Source organism: Gossypium raimondii, chromosome 7 (assembly GCF_025698545.1).
Source record: "Gossypium raimondii isolate GPD5lz chromosome 7, ASM2569854v1, whole genome shotgun sequence".
Classification (NCBI taxonomy): Eukaryota; Viridiplantae; Streptophyta; class Magnoliopsida; order Malvales; family Malvaceae; genus Gossypium; species Gossypium raimondii.
In genome coordinates this window covers 32,762,329-32,782,580 of record NC_068571.1, presented here as the reverse complement: position 1 = coordinate 32,782,580, position 20,252 = coordinate 32,762,329, and the positions used below count along the sequence as shown (strand labels likewise).

At 30.9% G+C, this 20,252-nt stretch overlaps 1 protein-coding gene across 3 annotated transcripts; it reads right to left on the bottom strand.

Annotated features, from left to right (window-relative positions):
* Positions 1 to 11,518: 11,518 nt before the first annotated feature.
* LOC105795460 (B3 domain-containing transcription factor NGA1-like) lies at positions 11,519 to 17,439 on the bottom strand. Of its 3 annotated transcripts, none has more exons than XR_008197877.1 (4): positions 15,832 to 17,439; positions 15,179 to 15,226; positions 14,927 to 15,043; positions 11,519 to 11,852 (listed from the first exon to the last, which is right to left on the bottom strand). XR_008197877.1 is itself a non-coding variant. In XM_052633570.1 (2 exons), exon 2 carries the CDS (start codon positions 16,863 to 16,865, stop codon positions 15,852 to 15,854), a length of 1,014 nt encoding a protein of 337 aa, XP_052489530.1. In that variant the 5' UTR covers positions 16,866 to 17,040; positions 17,178 to 17,438; the 3' UTR covers positions 15,513 to 15,851. The 3 variants fall into 3 exon arrangements, 1 of the variants encoding a protein (XP_052489530.1); XR_008197876.1 differs by having other exon boundaries at positions 15,179 to 15,220; XM_052633570.1 differs by lacking the exons at positions 11,519 to 11,852; positions 14,927 to 15,043; positions 15,179 to 15,226 and having other exon boundaries at positions 15,513 to 17,040; positions 17,178 to 17,438.
* Positions 17,440 to 20,252: the final 2,813 nt, after the last annotated feature.

Here is a 20,252-nt window from a genome sequence, read left to right as displayed (position 1 = left end):
CTTAATAGCGAATGCCACGTCATTTTGTCTCTTGAGCTCGACAACCACAGACGCAGTAAGCTAACGAGCCAACTGTGCAACCTTCCCAAAACATACAAAGTAATCGCCTTTGCACAAGATGAAAAGATCACTTTTGGAAGGACATGGACGGAAGCGTCAATACCGCAATGCGGAGAAATAATGAATACTCATTGAGAAGGCTAAATGCGGATTCTAAACCTCATTAACCTTTTTTGAGGAATCTCGACAACCTTTGGCTAGATGAGTTTAGTGGCTCATACTTTTTGAGAAAAAAGAAATAAGTTTAATAAAATGAAATTTTATTGAATAATAAAAGGAACAAAAACTAAGAGCTTTAGGGAGACGGAGTTTTTATAGAAAGGATGAGTCCTCATTTATGTCCCTCCATCCCCTATTTATAGTATATAGAAAACCTAGTTTGTTCCTATTTAAACTCTAAAAGATAAATAAAGATAAAACCTGGAATTAAATCTAAATAATAATCCTAACAGTAATCTTAATAAAATTCAAATTTAAATAGAGTCTTATGTTTATAAATCTCTTCTTTGAATTTTTGCCCCCAAGTCTTTTACACTTCGTATTTTTGGCACCACTTCTTTTCTATTTCGCATGTTGGCCTATTTTATCTTTAAATTCACTCTTTTTGCCCCCAAATTTCCTTTTGCCTTCAATTTAGCCCTTACAAGATAAAAAACCATAAAAAACACAATTTAGTAAAATTATACTCAAAATATATATGCAATTAACACATAAAAGTAAGTCATTTTAGAGTATTATCACCTATACATCCACTTCACACCTATAACATGTTTATCGCTAGGTAGATCAATCAAGAACCAAGTATCATTTGTGTTGAATGTCTTAGAAGTGATTCATTTTATAGTGTAAATGAGAGAGTTTTGTAGAATATGATTTCTTTTGGTGAACAATCCACTATGATTATTTCTTTTATTTATTATTTATCTTATGATTAATTATATTAATTAAAATAAAATAATCCTTATTATTTATGTCTTACTTATTTAAATTAGATAGAGATAAAATAAAATAATTTCTTTATAACAGAAATCTAAAAGGATTTATTTTTTATTTATCTCTTAATTTATTTAATTGAATTAAAAAAATTGATGTCATGACATTAGGTTTAATCACAAAATTTAATTGGGCAACTTGTAGCCCAAATTTTCCTTATCAATAATCACATGCATAATTGTTATTGAGTGTAAAAGGTAGGTGACTTTTGAAACCATGATGGTCATTTAGGGGAGAAGCCAGAAATTTTTTTAGGAGGGAGAAATTAAATTTTAAATTTTAAATTTTAATAGCCTGTATCTTTATAATTTTTAAAGGATTAAATCAAAATTTATCATTTTTAGGGGGCAAAGTGCAATTTTACCTTTACTAATTTAAAATTTTAAAATTTCTAAAGGGCCTAAATAAATAATTTTCCATTTTAAGGGGGACCGGGGCCTCAGCCAGCCACCCTAGATACGTCATTGTGGTCACTGTTGTACCAGTATTGACCATATTGGTTGGTGTGTGTCGTTTTGGTTCTAAATCAGTATAAAATAATTCAAGTTTTGTTTCAATAAAAATTTTTGATGTGTTCTGATCCATTTTGACTAATATCAACTTATACCAATGTGTGTCAACCTTTACTAGTTGATACAAGATTTTGACATTTAAAACCAATTTGTAATGTTTTTGTCCTAGATATTTTTTATTTGTTACATTAAAATAAAATACAATTATTAAGTTAAATTATTTTTTGAATAGATTAAATTAAGTTATTTAACCTAATTAATAATAGTAAAATTCATATTTGTATAAAAACACATTACTACATATGTAATTAAGGTGCATTTGCATGTATATTAATGGCTGAATGCTCAAATTGGGTTCAAAATTTTTAAGGGGTCAAACCTTTTAAAATAGTCAAATAATGGCTAAATTTCTTTAGACATGCTCAAATAAAGGTCCAACATTTCAAAATAGTCAAATAAGGGCTTAAATTTTTTTAAGGTGCTAAAATAAAGGCTTTTCAAATGTTGTATATAATGTTTCAATATTTTTTTTCAAGTAATATCTAATTCAATGGCCATATTTATTATTTTAAACACGACAAAAATTACCTAATTTTGTACTAAAATTAGGTGAAGTGCTTGAAAAGCCTTTATTTAAGAACTTTTGAAAATTTGTCATTATATAACCATTTTGAAAAATTTGATCTGAAATTTTAAAAGAGAAAGATTTGGCCCCACTTTGATGATTTAGCATATATTAATATATAATTTATTAAGAACTAGAAATTAAGGGTGAGCATTCAATCGAATCAAACTGAATTGAATCGAATAAAAAATTTTCGAGTTAATCGAGTTTTCGGATATTATTTTATCATCCTAACTCAATTTGAAATTTTCTTGAATCGAGTCGAGTGAGATGAAATTGAATCGGATCAAATCAAATATATTTTTCAACTTAAATTTTAAAAATGACTTTAGTGTTGTTTATGTTTATGTAATTTTTCAAAAAAAAATTTTCCTTAAAGTTTTTAAACATGATCATACAACGAAAAATTAAAGTAAATAAGTGAATAAATAAAAGCAATACAGCATCAACCCAAATAAACAACATAAGTCCAAATAAACAACAAAAACAATACAACAAGATTATAATAAAAAAATATAAGCAAAAGTCCAAGTAAACAACATGGGTCGAAGTAAACAACAACAATGTTATTAAAAAAAAAACATAAGCAAACGTCCAAAATACAGTAGAAACCTACACCAGTCCAAAAAAAAAAAAGAACACAACAAAAGTCCAATAAACCAGAAACAATAACACACCAAACTAATAACAATGACACATTAGTTCAAAAACCATTATAAAATAGTTTAAGTTTCTTTTTGTGCTTCAAACACCGTTGATAATCTTGAAACATCTAGTAAAAGTATTGAATGAGTTAGTTAAATGATAAAAAAATGTTTGCAAAAATAAACTAAATAAACATTTAGCTTTATAAACTAATGCAAAGTATATTACCTTCTTGATCTTCGGGTATTTTGGATAAGTCTAGCAAATTTAAAACAAAAGTGTTAGTTAAATTATAAGAATGCTTACTAATATAAATAACACAAAAGCTTATTTTATAAATTAAAATTTATATATTATCATTAGATTTCCGAAGCCAATCTTATGTGCAAACCAAAGCCTCAGCCATGAGAGGAGTTAGAGAACTTCTAAAACTATCGAGAACACGTCCACCCATGCTAAATGCACTTTTTAAGGCGACTGTTGAGATAGGAATAGCAAGAATATCTCGAGCCATTTGTGCAAGAATGGGGAATCTAGGACTGTTCATTTTCCACCACAATAACAAATCAAATGAACTTGAATTGTTTACTTCTTCATCCTTGCCCAAATATCTATCCAACTCAGATTTGCATTCTAATCCAACTTGTTTCTTCTTCTTAAGGTATTTTTGCTTGGCCAAGCCCGTTTTCATTTCTGATTGATCTATTTTCATTGAACTGCAAAGATTTGTCAAAGAACTAGATCTACCTTTAAACAATTGAATTCTCCCGGCATTAGACGAATACTCATTGAACAAGCAATGCAATTCTTTATCAATCATTTTCATAATGTCATTAGCAACATTAGGAAAAAGCAAGTTGACCCCAAAGTCCAAAAAACTCATTTTACATCGCGGATCAAAGATGACCGCCAAGTAACTAGCATGTTAATCTTGTTTCCTTCACCCCAATACTTATTATACTTATCTCTCATTTTGGAAGTCATAGAAATTATGTCCAGATCTCCATAATCTTTCCACCCATAAAAAAGACAATACACATCCGTCAATACTTCAAAAAGTGAATGAGAGGTAACATGCAAAGATCCAGACACCTTCAGTGTAAGATGATAAAAGGCTCTAATACTTTTATAACTCTTCGAGCAATTTCCCAATTATCAAATGTAGGAACTCCATCTCTAGCTGTATGGTCAAGAAAAAAATTATGATAATTACATACATATGATTCAAATGCACGCTCATATTTTTCTGCCATCTTTAACATAATATATGTTGAGTTCCATCTAGAAGGCACATCTAAACACAATTGAGCCTTACTATCTATTATTTCTTCTTTTACCTTTTGGTTGAATTTTGTCAACCTCGATGGTGATGCTCTTATATACCTCACAGCACCTCTAACTCGATCCACAGACATATAAGCATCCTTAATACTGTATTGCACAATGAGATTAAGAATGTGTGCTACACATCTCATATGCATAAATTTTCCATTTACATCAGAAGCATTTCGATGATTCAATTTCTTTCTCAAATATTCAATGGTAACACTATTGACGGATGCATTATCAACCGTAATAGTGAAGACCCTCTCAATCCCCCAATCTTGAAGACATTTTTCAAGGGCTTGACCTATGCTTTCACCTCTATGAGTAGATATTGGGCAAAAATTTATAATTCTTTTTTGCAACCTCCACTCATCATCCACCCAATATGTTGTTAAAACCATATAAGATATCCTCTGTAATGAAGTCCAAGTGGCTATCGTCAAACAAATTCTACTTATATCTTTTTCAAAATAATTCTTCATTACACTCTTCATGGAGTTAAATAAATCAAGACAATCCCTTCTAATTGTCTAACGAGATGAAAGACTAAACCGTGGGCATGCTATAGAAAGAAAGTATTTGAAACCCTATCCCTCTACGATTTTAAAAGGCAATTCATCTACAATTATCATACGAACCAATGCCTTTCTAACAACATCTTTATCAAACACCCAAGTCGATAAATCTATTGTTAATTGGCTAACCTTCACAAATGATAATTCTTATTGCTTCAGGTCAGAAGTATTACCTTGAGATCTTTTTAGGCATGTTTTCAAATGGTTATTCAAATTCGTTGTAGAACTCGGAGTTGTTTCATGGTGTAAGTAACATCTCAAGCATTGCACCTTCCTCTCTTTTCCCCCTCTTAAGTCACAAATTTGCTGAAATGGTTCCAACAAGCTTCCCTTGGAATAATCCTTTTTTGAGCATTTTCCTTGGTTGTTGTTTGACCATCTCTACTTGGGGAAGAATTTTGTGAACTTTGAGTTGAACCATCTCGTTTTGGATCATTCATCTACAAGTAAACATTTGTTGCAATCATTAGACATGACCAATAATTGATTTATCCAACGGAAGATTAAATTTATTAATGATATAAGAAAAGATTAGTTTTTCATATATAATAAAAAATCATTTTAAAATTAAAGGGTGACCAAAGAATGATGTTGTGGTAGGCAACACTTAAAGGCCTGCATTTATTTAAGACCAAGGTCTATATGGTGGAAACTATCATTAGTATCTAACTAAAAGCAAGCTGAAGCTTTTATTACAAAATTTTTTAGATATACCAGACTTGTCCTCATCTCCTTCTATGTAATAAAAATCAATAAAATGAATTAAAAAATGCTGACACTTTTTGGAGTTTATTTCTAAATGGGTTCTTAGATTATAGTGGCAAGAAAAATGTTATCACAAACTTCAATAAAAAGTAAGAAAACTTCAAGAGCTGCAATCTAGACACCCATATATTGACGTTTTAATCTTGTGCTTCTTAAGCCAAATAATCCTCTTTTATAGTTGCATTCAACATGCATGTGACAGCTTGTAAAGCCTCTATCCTACAACTAATAAGACAATAGAAAACAACTTCAATTTGAATATAAGGCCACAAAAACACCCAAATGAAACCGGCCTGAAGACACCACTTATATATGTAGGTCAAATGCCAACTGAATCAATGGCAAAACAAGCAAACTATAACCATAAATCAACAAAGAACATACAAGGCAATGCATGTCCAGCCCCTAGGCTTTGATATTATGCTAAGCACCCAAAACCATTGCTAACTGATTGTCAAAAGATGGAAAAGGCCAAGTCGAGTTTGAGGTCACAATAGGCTCCTAACTGAGCTACTGGTCCTACAACTGCAAATGTTTAACATTTCATTAATTAATTTCTTTCAAACATCTTATTAAGAAGATAACTAGTAGATGTCACCTAAATTAGGACTTAAGCATAAGTATCAAACCAAAATGTGTCTAGATGCTTAATTCACATCATTAAGAAGAAGAAGCCAGAAAGCAAGAAATGACTTCACCAAGAGATACCAGCAAACCAACCTTCACTTCAGAAAAATGAGATATCTTTGTCTAAAACAAAAGTCTAGGGCATCTGCACTCAAACAAGTTAAGAATTCTTTCATTTTAAAAAATTAACCAGAGTAGCATAGACATTAAAGTTTAAATGAATGCCACTCAAATTTTGCATAAAAGCTATTTTTATTATTCTTAGTATGATGATGATTGTGCCTCATTCTATAACAGGAAACAGACAAGTGGAAAAGGAAAAAATAGAGTCTTTAAAGATGAAAAATGTTTCAAAAAAACAACCATCATGCATTTAAACAGTAAAAAATAGAGACATGAAAATAGATCAAAAATCATTCAACTATTCAAAAATGTTTCGAAACAAACCTTAAAGATGCAAAATATTCGAGCTTAAAATGGAAGAAAACAGAGCGCGTTGGTTAGAAGAAACAACAACTCGATTTGGAGGTAAGGATTTTGATTTGAGGGTTTGAATGAACTGATAATTAAGAAGAAAAACAAGGACAGAGGGTTTATGTTAAATATTTTTGAATAAGAAATAGAAGAACAGAGTTAGGGTTTAATTTAGGGTCTTTTGAGAAGAAAATAGATTTTGGGGTTTAAATTGAATAGAAATTGAGAGAGAAGAAAAACCTAATTTAGACGATGGAGTTTGCTAGAATAAGGGTTTGATTTGGGGGAGGAATTGGGGAAATGGACTTGTGGGCAGACGAGCTTGGAGGGAAATGGGATAAAATAAAATGGTTTGGGATTAGGGGCAAATTGGGTTAAAGTAAAAACCTAAAATTTTAAAAAAATTAAAAATATAGTTTATATTCGGTTTATTTGAATTATTCGAATTCAAAAATTCAACTCGACTCGAACTCAAAATTCAAAAAAAAAATTCAAGTTGATTCGATTAACTCGAATTGAATAATTCAAAATTTGATTTTTTTTTTCGATTTTTTCGAATCGAATCGAATTTTGCTCACCCGTACTAGAAATTAAACCATAATTAGATATAAGATATTTTAAAAATATTGATAAACTTAAAATCAATATAATGAAACACATTAACCAATACCTATTGGTACCAAAACAAAAACGATACTTCAGTTGTTACCAAAAAAACCGATGCCATTGTTAATATGGTATTGATAACCTTGCTTGAAGTTTAGTTACTTTCTATGTTAAAAAGATTCTTCATCTGTAAATTAAGATTCATGTTATACACCCTACCCAGTATGAACATGTGGCATCACAAGAGGATATCTAAGAGGCATTCGCGGATGGCCCTTCGCCTCACATCTATTTTGTTTGTTTTTCATCTAAAGACCACCCGAATAGTCTGTCATCTTGTATCACCCAACTGGTCACTACTGGGTGACTAGCCACTTGGGAACCTTGTCTCCAAGCCACTTACTTTTAGTGAGAACACACTCACCTCTAAGAGGAGACCATTGAGGCATAATAACCTCGTACTATCTCAGTAAGGAGAATGTTAGAGCAGTAACATACTCGACAACAACCCATATATAATGGTTTTGTCGCTTGGTTGACCCCATGATCACCATGTCTTGGATTTGTCGATGATGTGGCATTACAGGGCATGGGACCTTCCTCCTTATAAATACCCTATGGAATGATGGAGGAGGGAACATCCTCAAGCATTTACCTGCACGCATTTTCTCTTGCTGCCTTACTCTTCCTTGACTTATCTCTTTTTTGGCTCTTCGTCTACTGAAGTGAATTGGTCCTTTTAACACCACTACCTTTTCCTCTTTATCTCCTCTATTATTTTACACAATATGATTAATAATTTCTTGAAGTTAGTAATGAAATGAGATAACCCATGTAACCTTGTATTTTTAAGGATAAAATAATGGTGAACTTCAATTATATATACATATACTATTTAATCTCGATAGAGTAATTTAAACTTTTGTTTTGGAGCATCATTTGTATTCCTCTCCACGTTTTCTTCCATTATTGCATTATTATAGAGACTATTCTTGTCGAGATTTGGTTGGATAATTATTGGAATTTTCATTTAGTAGTTTAAGTGAATAACTTACATTAGGATGATTCTAAAAACTAAGGTTTTTAGGCACCAATAAAATTTTGTCACATCATCAAAAAGGAAGTTGGATATTGGGGTACAACCGCTATCTGGGGAAATGTTCAGCTTTTGAAGCATAGCAAATGAAAATAACCTTATTCTGCTTAACAAATGTTTTACCATAGCAATGATTCACACTGATAACCTAGAGGTGGGTAGAACTTTGCAAGATGGCTTCTTGGTGGATGCAGGAATTATTATATTTAAGAGGTCCAACGGTTTATGAGGACTGATGGTCAGTGATATATCAAGTACATTTCTAGAAAAAATAACCTTATTGCCGACAACTTGGCCAAGTTAAGCCTAGGGCGGGAATCAGGATTACAGATTTATGAAGATGCCTCTAATGAAGTCTTAGAAGTACTAAATAAAGAGCAAGCCAGTGGTGCTTTTGATCTTTTTAATTTGATGTAATTCCTTTACTTTGGTTTTATTTTCACAAAAAAATTATTATTATACACTTATCCATAGAGAAATTATTTTATGGACCCTTCCCACCACATAATTCATGGTCCCTTTTCCAATTATTTAATAACATTTCAACAGTTTTTTTCATGTGATTGACACATAATTTTGGTAATTTTTTTTATCCTGAACCTCAAACCCTAAATCTAAAATCTCGAGCCTTCAATCTAAAACCTAGAATCCCAAACCTTAAACTCAAACATCAAACATGTAACCTGAAACCCTTAAACCCCGAACTCAAAACTTAAACTCGGACCTTAAACCTTAAATCCTGAACCCAAACTGTCCTGAACCCAAACCGTAAGGTTTAAGATTTGGGGTTTAAGGTTTGAGTTCAAGGTTCGAGATTTTAGGTTCGGGGTTCATGGTAAAATAGTTATCAAACTTATGTGTCAATGACATGGAAAAAAATTCACAAAAATTACTAATTTTTTTTAAATTGGTTGCACAAAAATAAAAATATTAACTTAAGAAGAAAAGCAAAATGATTAAAATTTGTAAAATAAGAAAAGATGTTTGTTTATAATTTAAAAATTAATTATTTTAAGTAATTTAATTAAATTTAAATTAAGTTAGAGAAGATATTAGATATAGATGAGTATCTAATAATACTTTGTTTATCTTTAAAACTTAATGATGTGTCACTATTCTATTGATGCCTAAAATCTATACTTTTTAGGATCATCCTAATATAATTTATTCTCGTAATTTAAATATTATTATTTTTGTTCCAAAAATTATGATTTAACAATATTTAAATGTAAAATAGAATAATGTTTTGGTATTTTCAAGAAGCCTTCCGTTTACTATTGTGCTTAATCTACTTCTTCAAGGTTAGTGAATAGCAGCCTTTCGTTTGCCTATTGTGCTTAACTGTAGTTGTCCGTAGGGGTGAGCATTCGATCGAATCGAATCGAATCGAAAATTTTCGAGTTAATCGAGTTTTCGAGTTAATCGAGTTTTATCATCCTAACTTTTCTCGAATCGAGTCGAGTGAGATGGAATTCAAATCGAATCGAATCAGATATATTTGTTCGAGTTAAATTTTAAAAAATAATTTTGGGTCCTTATAACCATTGTCACCCATCGTAATAAAATTTGACCACCTTAATCAAATTTTTTATTAACTTTCATCACCTCATAATTTATTTATTAATTTTTTATATCTTGGTTAGCTTTTTGCTTGCTTAGTTGTTTCAATTATCTTGATTCTTGTCACTATGTATTTTGGAATTAAAAATATATTAAATGTAAAAATATGATTTTTTAATAAAAGTTATTTTAAAAATAAAATGTGAAATTGATACCAATATAAAATTTTAACATGAATATTTTATGGCATAATTAATAATTCAATTTTAATATAAATATTCAATATGACTAAACAATTCAATAATATAAATAATATAAAATGTGAAATTTAATTTAATAATATAAATAGTAGATATAAATAAAATTATTACTATTTATGCTTAGTGATTTTTTTGGATAATTTTGATTTTTTCTTTGAGAGTAAAGGGTGAGAAGTAAAAGTTTAGGGGGAAAATAAAAAGTTTTGGGGAATAAAAGTTTGAGGGAAAGTAAATAGGGGGAGTAAAATTTTGGAGGGAAAATATTAAAAAAAAATTGGAGGGGGAGGGTTTGGGGTAGATAGGAGGTGGGATGGGAAGGGAATAAAAGTTTTAGGGGAAAAGTGGGAGGGAGTAAAAATTTTGGGGGAAAATAAAAGGTTTTGAGGGTTTTTGGGAGTAAAATTTTGAGAAAAAGTAAATGGGAGAGTAAAATTTTGGTGGGAAATGGATTTTGGGTAGATTGGGGGGTTGGGAGGGGAGGGGAGTAAAAGTTTTGGGGGAAGTGGGAAGAAGTAAAAGTTTTGAGGGAAAAATAAAAAGGTTTGGAAGTTTAGAGTAAAAATGTAAAATATTATAGTTTGATATTCGAATTATTCGAGTTATTCGAATTCGAAAACTTAACTCGATTCGAACTCGAAATTCGAAAAAAAATTCGAGTTGATTCGAATAACTCGGTTCATTTAACTCGAAATTTGAATTTTTTTCGATTTTTTCGAGTCGAATCGAGTTTTGCTCACCCCTAGTTGTCCGGTGGCATTTTTGGAATAAAATTGCTTTTTAAATCTAAAAATAGTAAAAAAACCGTTAAAAAAATGTTTGTTCACTTTAAATGTAAAAATTAAGAATTAAAATATTTTTATTTATATTAATTATTTAAAATATATAAAATTAAATTAAATTATATTTTGTATATAATTATATTAAATTATTTAAATATTATATAATTTAATTATTTTTTTATTTTCTACTATCTTATCTAAAATAAAAATTTTAACTTTCAATCGTATTTTTTACAACAACACTAAAATTAACAAACACACTTTTTCACAATATTTTTATCACCTTTTTAAAGCATTTAAAAAGAAGTGCTTTTCAATCGTAACAGCACAGCAATAGAGAACTAGGCTAGTTCTCTAAGGTTAGTGAATATACTATTTATAAAAAAATATTATATTAAGTGTACTTGTTAATAAATTTTTCATTATTTTCTATATAATTAATGAAAATATCATTAGGGTTATATTATTTTCGTGGTCGATAAGTTAATAAAGAATTTAAAAACACAATATACACGGCATGTTTTTCAATTTTAAAATGATTTACTTATTAATTAATTATCCTAAATATTTATAACCAAAATAGTCTGTAAAAAAACAAACTATCATGAAACAACCTTTCCTTAAAAATGTACGAAGGGCACTTTATTCAGAAAATCCTTCTAAGAATTCAATAGTTACTTTTAATGTTGATTTTAACCAATTAAAATGTATAAAAAAAAACTTTATCTTTTAAAAAATACTGTTAATTAATGACAGCAAAACGAAGCTGTTAGTTAAGGGGAAAAGCTTATCATATTTCGCATATATCCCCACCATTATTATCAAACTTAGATATGGCAGATAAACAACGTAACCCATCCATGCAATTTTTCGGACTAGCTACCATCCTCTTCCCATACATACACAGCACCAAAAGCACATTTGGGCATTAATTTTACCTTCACGCCTCCTGCAAAAAAAACGGCTTCAAAAATCAGAAAACCGGGAATGTTTAAGCTTCAACCAAAGAAAAAAAAACACACAGAAGAGAATGTAAATTTTAAACAGTAAAGAAGCCACTCTTTTTTCTTCTCTTCATCTTCTTCGTACCTTGCACATGTGGTTTCCTTATCATCATCCATTATGCCCTATTAAACCTAACCTGTGTAACTCTCTTTATAGGGTCTGGTGTGGGCTTCAATATTTCCATGACTTTTTCTTTTCTTTCTTTTCGAGGGGTAGCTAGGGATCTTGGTACCGTGAAATTAATGAACCTTTTTTAACAATAATTCCACCCATCTTGGCTGCCTCTCATAATTAGTATAAAACTGAATATAATATATAAATACCCTAATGCTTTAATTCTTTATATAAATTCTTTACAACATCTATGGCTTTAATCTTCACTATACTACAAGCCTATACTAGACCCTATATAACATTTCCCATGTTAATAAAGTCTCATAGGAAAGAACAATACATTTATGTATATAAGATGTATATTTTAGGGGGGAAATGGAGTCTATATATATCATAAATTTGCTTATTATTATTGGTCTCCTTGATGCTCAGCAATAAGGAAGATGAGTTAAATCTTCACTTCATTTATCTGAATTAAAGAATGCTTATATCTGAAACTTTAACTGATACATGCAGAGAAATAGTAAATAGCATGTGATGATACTGTTCATTCCATCCACCTACACTCATTAACAGTGCCCTTTGCAGGTGATTATTACAGTGTCAAAAGAACATCTCAGAAAACTCCCATGGCATTGTCATCTCATCAACTAGCAACAAAAGCTTGACTTGAGATTCACTAACATTGTTTTAAGCTTAGCAGGAAGGCAGGAAGGAAACTACTTCTATGAAATGACAGATTTACATGTTTTCAAGTTGAATGTTTTTAACCAATTCAGCATTGTCTGTATGGTGCAGCCATTAAAAGGATCCACTATCCCCACCCTCTCGCAAGCCGTGTACAAGTTATAGAAATCGCCATGCTTTAAAACTAGTTATATTTATAGCTAAGTTCCTATATAAATGAAACTAGAATATAAATATAAATGTAAATATATAAATGGATATGTTTATCAGTTATCCTCCAGGTCGTAATGAAATGCAACTGTTTTATACCTAAGCAGTTAGGTGTAGAAGATGTTTTAAGGCCACTAGTTTGACTACAAATACATGGGAAATAAAAAGGTCATGGCTAAGCAATTCATGTTAAGAAAAAGGCTCTTATTCATACAATAACAACCTCTATTCTTTTGCTTGAATGTAGTGCAGATGTGTCTCAAGTATAGATATACATAGTTTGAGACTGCAGATGCAATACCAATTTAATCCAGAATGTATGCAAATACATACATACATACATACATACATACATACATACATACATACATACATACATACATAGAATCGTTAGGTAGACAGGCATTTTTGTATACGTGACTGCATGCATAGATCCTAAATAGTGCGGCATGCATAGATCCTATAATGGTGCTACATGCATAGATAGTGTTACCATTAACATATATGCACACACATAAACATACGCACATAGTATTTTACATCTCTCAAACTGATGAAACGATGAATATAAACCAAAATATCGATTACCTTGAGGAACTTAGCGAACTATACACTAGAACAGTCTTTAGTCTCCTTAAAATGAAATCTTATAGTATTACTTATTCAGATAGTTACTATGAAAAAAAATTATAGTATTATTTATACTAATTCAATATTTGCACTGCATGTCAATAGAGAAAATTAGATATCATAATTATTTGCATATGCTCCATAATCCGTCATTGTAAAGTTCAGAAATTTATGCTTCTATAAGTAGACCATGTGCAGCAAGGAGATTGCTAAGAAAGTGTGTCCTCACAGTATTCTGCTTCATTTACCATTGATTTGTTACAGTTTAAATGAGCATTCACGCCATAAATCAATCCAAAACGCGTATATACATGTTCATGGTGAATATACATTTCCAGCATTCTATGTCTATATACTGTACTGTCAAAGTGGTTATTTCATGAAGATGTTCAATTAGTCAAGTCAATGAATGGTTCATAATCTCAGAAAAGGAAAAAAATAAAAATCAGAACAATACATGTACAGTTATAGATCAAAACTAGATTGATTTCCATGAAGGATGAGCATTTGCTGTATAGATGCACCAAAAACCAGTCAAACTACTCACTAAAGGCTAAACCAAACATCAACTCTTCTAATAGAGCAGTGACCATATACAGTAAATCGAGTAGATGCCCTTTACAAAGTTAGAGAAATAAATATATCAAAGTGGAAATGCATTTCTCTTGTATGGATCTTTAAATGACATTGATGCCAGCAAGGTTATAATCTGTATTCATGAATGCAATTAAACTAATAAACTATAGAAGGACGAGGCTGAATTCAGTGCATTTTAATGCTTTACTACTGTTTAGTCAATTCTGAAGCCGTATCACTCAGTACATACCAATTACCAATTCAGCATGCGTATATTATATAGCTACATAATCAGTTATTCTCCAAGTGTTACTTGTGGGTCTGAATGCTTAAAAATGCTGATACAATCATCCCAAATGTATATTTAGCCTTTGAAGAGCTATATTTAGGGTGGGTTTAGACCAGCAGTGCTGTGCGTTTAACTTACTTTTTATCTTACGCTATAGTATCTAATTTCATAACCACCGCTATTTTTACACTAATCGCAAGTAAATATAACGCCTATCCAAACCCACTCTTAATGTCATATTACTATGTTAATTAAAATTTCCTAGTAACCTGGAGTACCTGATGCTGCAAATCAATGTTTTCTCGTCCCTCATTTCTGGGGAAATCTGTAATTATGTACTAGTTAAAATGGGAATTTTACCAATAAGAACCTATGTAAAAGATTGCGTTCCCATATAAGTAATTTAACCAAACATAAAGGCTCTTTAGCCTGGAGCTTTAATTAATACCTTATTAAATGCACTGGCAATATTTGATGCCAATATATATATATTATATAATATGAAATCTTACAAGTATTGGATGAAGTCCAGTCTCAATAGACCCATCAGTTGGGGGAATCTGAACCCTCTTTTAACACAAGAGAACTTTTTTGTGTGTAGCAGTCCAGACAAGATCATCTGATCATGGCTGTAAAGGGAAGGTATACACGAATTACCAAGAAGTCAAGGAAATTTCTAACTGGCAAACAAATGGGAAGTGTGGTGATATACATATATATGTAGGAAAATTTTCAACAATTATCAATAAGAATACAGATAATACCTTTTCCAGTGCTGCAACTTTTCTGTGCATTACCTGCAATGCCTGCACCTTAGTTGTTCAGCAGCAACAAGCCAAGTAAATATACATACTATTAGCCTAACATGGAGTAACGAAAGAGATAGGAGAAAATGGAAATTAAATAAAGTTCTTTTTTTAAGGCTATATATATACACATACAACACCTACAAGGCATTACCAGTCAGGGTTAAGGAAGGGAGAGAGAGTATACAGATGATCATAAGATAACTAAACAAGAGAGCAACAAATAATATATACATATATAAGTGTATATATATATATATCAAACAAACTGGGGCAAATCCGGGGATGCAGATTGGAAAGGCCAGGGCCTAGTAATGGAAAAATATAAAATAATAAACAAGTTGGGAATATGCTGATATATCTGTATAGGTGTTATACACAATTTTCAACTCCATATTTTGCACCTTTCATCTTTAGCTCTTCACAGATCCCAAACCTCAACTAACTCATGTACTAACACAATATTTAAAAAGAAAAAAAAAAGAACTTGGATTGCTAAAAAAAAACTTATCTTCAATATCTTTTCAACCCTCTTTCCTAAATCCAGTACTGCCTGTCGCAAGTTTGATGGCAAAGCAAGAAAAAAAGAGAAAATGGAACCCTTCACTCACTGTGATTTGCTCATCATCGATCATAGATCCAAATCAAAGGACAAGGAAGATTTTCCCTTCTTTGAATATTCAGCTTGCATTCTGGAGAGTGGGAATGGGGTGTTATTATTGGGCAATCTTGATTGGAGAGAAGAGGAAGGGAAATAAGGAGAATCATGATCAGAAACTATTGTGGCATGAGGAGAACTCGAGGAAGATTCATCTGTTGTAGGAGTAGGACACTCCATGTTCACCCCAAACAACCTTAGTCTTTTAGCCGCCGTTTTATTACCCTGAACAACTGGTACTGACTCGATCACCATTGGCTCCACTCTTCCTTCTTGCATTGCCCCAGTTTGATGAGGTTGGTGGTGATGATGATGATGGTATGACCCAGATGATGATGACCTCAGATAGTACTGCGACTGCGCCACATTACCGTAAGTAATTGCCTGATGCTGCTGCTGCTGTAGCTGTTGATGCTGCTGTCGTTGATGATGATGGTTATAAGGATATATGCTGTAATTCAAGCGATGCAAAGGCTCATAGCTTTGAGGCAGCGAGTAGATTCCACCCCCCCATCGGACTGACTGAGGAAAGTTGAACTGATTTTGCATCTGAAAATGTGCAAAGGACGTTGGATTGGGTGCATTCGGCCTCCGCCTCCAATCAATGTACAACCGGTGTTTCCCGGACTCCCCAACACCCCGTTGAAACGACACGATGTCACCCGCATCAAGCTTCTTCTCCTTGACGAAACGGCTCCACCCTTTGGTCATCACATAACTCTGGCTGCTATTCCAGTATGAGTACCGGAACCGCCAAGACTTGCCGTTCCGATCTTCAAAATTCAACAACAACCCTTTCTCATTCGATGAAGAGTCGAGAGGGAAGTACTTCTCCGCATGTTGCTTCGGTATTACCAGGCGGTTCAGCTTGCCTACATCACTTGGTGTTACAACTTTATCAAACATATATTCTTTCTCAATACACCTACTACTTCCAGTATTTGATTCTTCAATGTTATTGCAGCTCCCAAGTGACAAGTCCATCATCTCAAGTTCCTTGTCACAAATTGATAGCAGAAGAAGAGGATGAAACTGGCAACTTGCTGGGAATTTCTCTTATCACTTCCTCTCCTTAATTATTAGAATACCCAAGTTCATAATGATGACCCACATCCACCACCAAAATTTACCTTTTTTTTTTCTTCTTCTTCTTTTAATCACACTAGAACCAGATGATATGAACCATAAGTTTGATTGCAAAATGGTGGTTGGGCAGGAAAGGAAAGGAAAAAGAAAAGAAAATTAGAAAGCCAAAAGGTGGGTCTAAAGGAAATAAAACTAAAACAAGACCGGGCTTACAAATACTGATTTCTTGGAAGGTATGATTTTCTTTCTTCTAAATCCTTGAAGACCGAAGGAAGCAAAAGACAGGTCCTCTCAGTACAAAAACCAACCGAGGGTCGGTGCCTTCATCTTTGACCCAGAAACAAAACACACCCACACTGAAAGAAAAAAAGAACCCTAGCGAGACAAATTAAAGCCGTGGGAGAATCAACAGCAAAGAGTAGTGTGCTCGTGGTTGACCTAAGCTTTTTTTTTCTTCCTTTTTCTTTTGCTGACTCCCCCTAAGCTTCATTTTATGTAAATATTTACCACATTTCCCTATTTCTATTTCCGTTTTTGGTTCATAAAAGAGAGTGCAGTAACTAGTAAATTAAATTATTACCGTATTAAAAGAGAGCGTAGTACAATGATTACATGGAATTACTTCAAATACATATTATTTTCATATTGAAATTAAGGGGGTTTATCATCAAATAATTTTGTTAAATTATGAACTTGAGTTCACATCTAAAGTTTAAAATTTTACTTTGCTGATCTAATAACTGAATCATCTAACATTCTTAAAATAAGAAAGATTTGATCAGATGTAAAGGGTAGGCAAAGGGATTGTTCCCAAAATGATTTTATTTAAAAATTATAAAATGTAAGAATTTATAATTCAATTTTGATATTTTATTTGTCTGTGTTGTAAATTGAAATAAGCAAATAAAAGAATTTGAGTTTATAGTTGTAAAGTCTGAATCCGGAGTTGCATGGTATTAGCAATTAAAGTTTAATTTTTAGATGCGCCAAGGGTTGAGGTTTTAAGCAATGGTAAATAAGAGGCAAGAGTTTGATTACGGTTGCACAACAATAGTAATATTAAAAGAGATTTGGGGTAAATACATACTGCAAAGCAGGGGGCCCATGAATGATAAGGTTCGACTCATGTGAGCTTGTACTTTTCATAAATTTTGGTTTTATATTTTTTCCATTATCCTCTCTGCAAAATGACCCAAATCACCAGTTGGTGTGATGATATTTTTAAGTCTCAAAATCAGGATTGTAATGATAAAAGTTAGCCTAGGAATGTCATTTCCCATTTGATCCGTCATTATTATGACTTATTATTGTGGATGCTGTTTGGCATTGTTTACTTTTAAATAATTTCATCCCAGCCAGTTAGAAAGAGAGCATGTTTTAGTTAGGTATCAATAAGTTTTTGACTTTTGGTCATTCATTGTGTGCTGCTGCTGCTGCTGCTGCTCTATCTGCTCCTGCAAAAGGAAGGGGAAAAACAGTTTTACCACCATGTTTACATTCAATTTTTATACTTATCAATTACAAATATCTTGCCTACAACCATAAACTTTTCTTTTGGGATATCAAATTTAGGATCGAATCCAACCCAATTCACTTACCCTTGTATATTTATTAATGATATTACGTTTAACGTTTATATATATATATATATATTGTTAATTTAGTTTTATTCTTTTTTAACTAATTTTAGTTTTTAACCTTTTAAAAAATTAATTGTAACTATCAATCTTTTGAAAAGAGTCAAATTCATATTTTATAGTAGAAATACAAACTAAAATGTTAAATTTTTAAAAATGGCAACCAACATTATAATCCACATGTACTTCATGCTTTTCTTTTGAATTTTATGAGATTTTTATTTTATTTTTAATATTTTTAATTTTTAAATTATCTGTTGATCTAACATATAAGACAATAGTGTCATGTTATCATTAAGTGCACGTAGGTTGCCATTCTTACGTTGTTAAAAAATTAATGTTTTAATTAGCATTTTGTGAAAGAAAATAAGTTAACTCTTCTTCAAAGGTCGGTGAAATTTAACTTAAAAAATATTAATGACCAAATTGTTAGAAAATGTAGACATTATGCACTAAATTTATCTTTATGCCACTATTAAAATGCCCTTTAATTTTGTGATATTTTAAGCTTAATAAGATGTGGTTTAATAAACTAAAAATTTAAATGTCAAAAAGTAAGTATTGCGTTTAATTTGTAAAAATGTTAGATAAACTTTTTTTAAATTAAGCACCGAATATGATTAGCTTGTTGGATGAATGTAATTTTAAAGGTAAAATAATTAAAGGGTAATGTTAAAAATGAAATATTAGCTCCTATCATTTTCATATTTTTCATTAAAAATTCTATTTATTAGGGATGTATTTAAAAGAAAAATTAAACCACTAAAGATATTAATTTTAATTATTTAATTTTTTAATGGATAATCAAACCATGCCTAAATATCAATATCATCCTTATTCTATCTCTCATTCTTCGATTAATAGATAAATTAATCTAACAATTTGGATAAGGCAAATAGAAAACAATTACCAAAATATGAAAACATAAATATATTAAAATCTATATGGTCCAAATTATATATATATATATATATATATGCTAAATACAACAAGTGGCATCTGTTTTTGCATTTAATTTATATAATTTTTAAAGATAATTAAATAAATAATATAGATACATATTATTCCAAAATAAATTATCGTATATTTTATTAAAAAGAAGTGCGACGCATACTATTCAAAAGAACGTAACTCCTCATATAAGTAAATTTAACAAATAGTTAAATTACATAATATAGATAAAAATTAATTAATTGTTACAATTTGAAAATATGAATAAAGTTTATTACATTCAGTGGGACAAAGGTAAATATAATATTTATTTATTTATTTCAGGTAATGATATTACTATGTCTAAACATTTCTCTTATATGCATGCAAATTGTTGGTAAACTTTTGATTTTGTGTTTTTTTTTTTGTTTGTTTAAACCTGCCTCTGTCTCCATCTAAGACGGCAAATGCATTTAAGCATTTCAATTGAAAAAAGGAGGAGGATTTGGACCATACTGCAACTATACATTGTGTACTAATGCTAAATATTTAAATGTTGTTTGATACTATTAATGCGTCAACTATTATATAAGCTATAGGGTGTTAAAGTATGTACCATCTAAAACTAAAGCTAATGCTACAACATGGATATTTATGTAAATTTTGAAGTGGTTGACTTAGTTTACATGTCCAATCATACCTTTTATTTTATAGATTATTC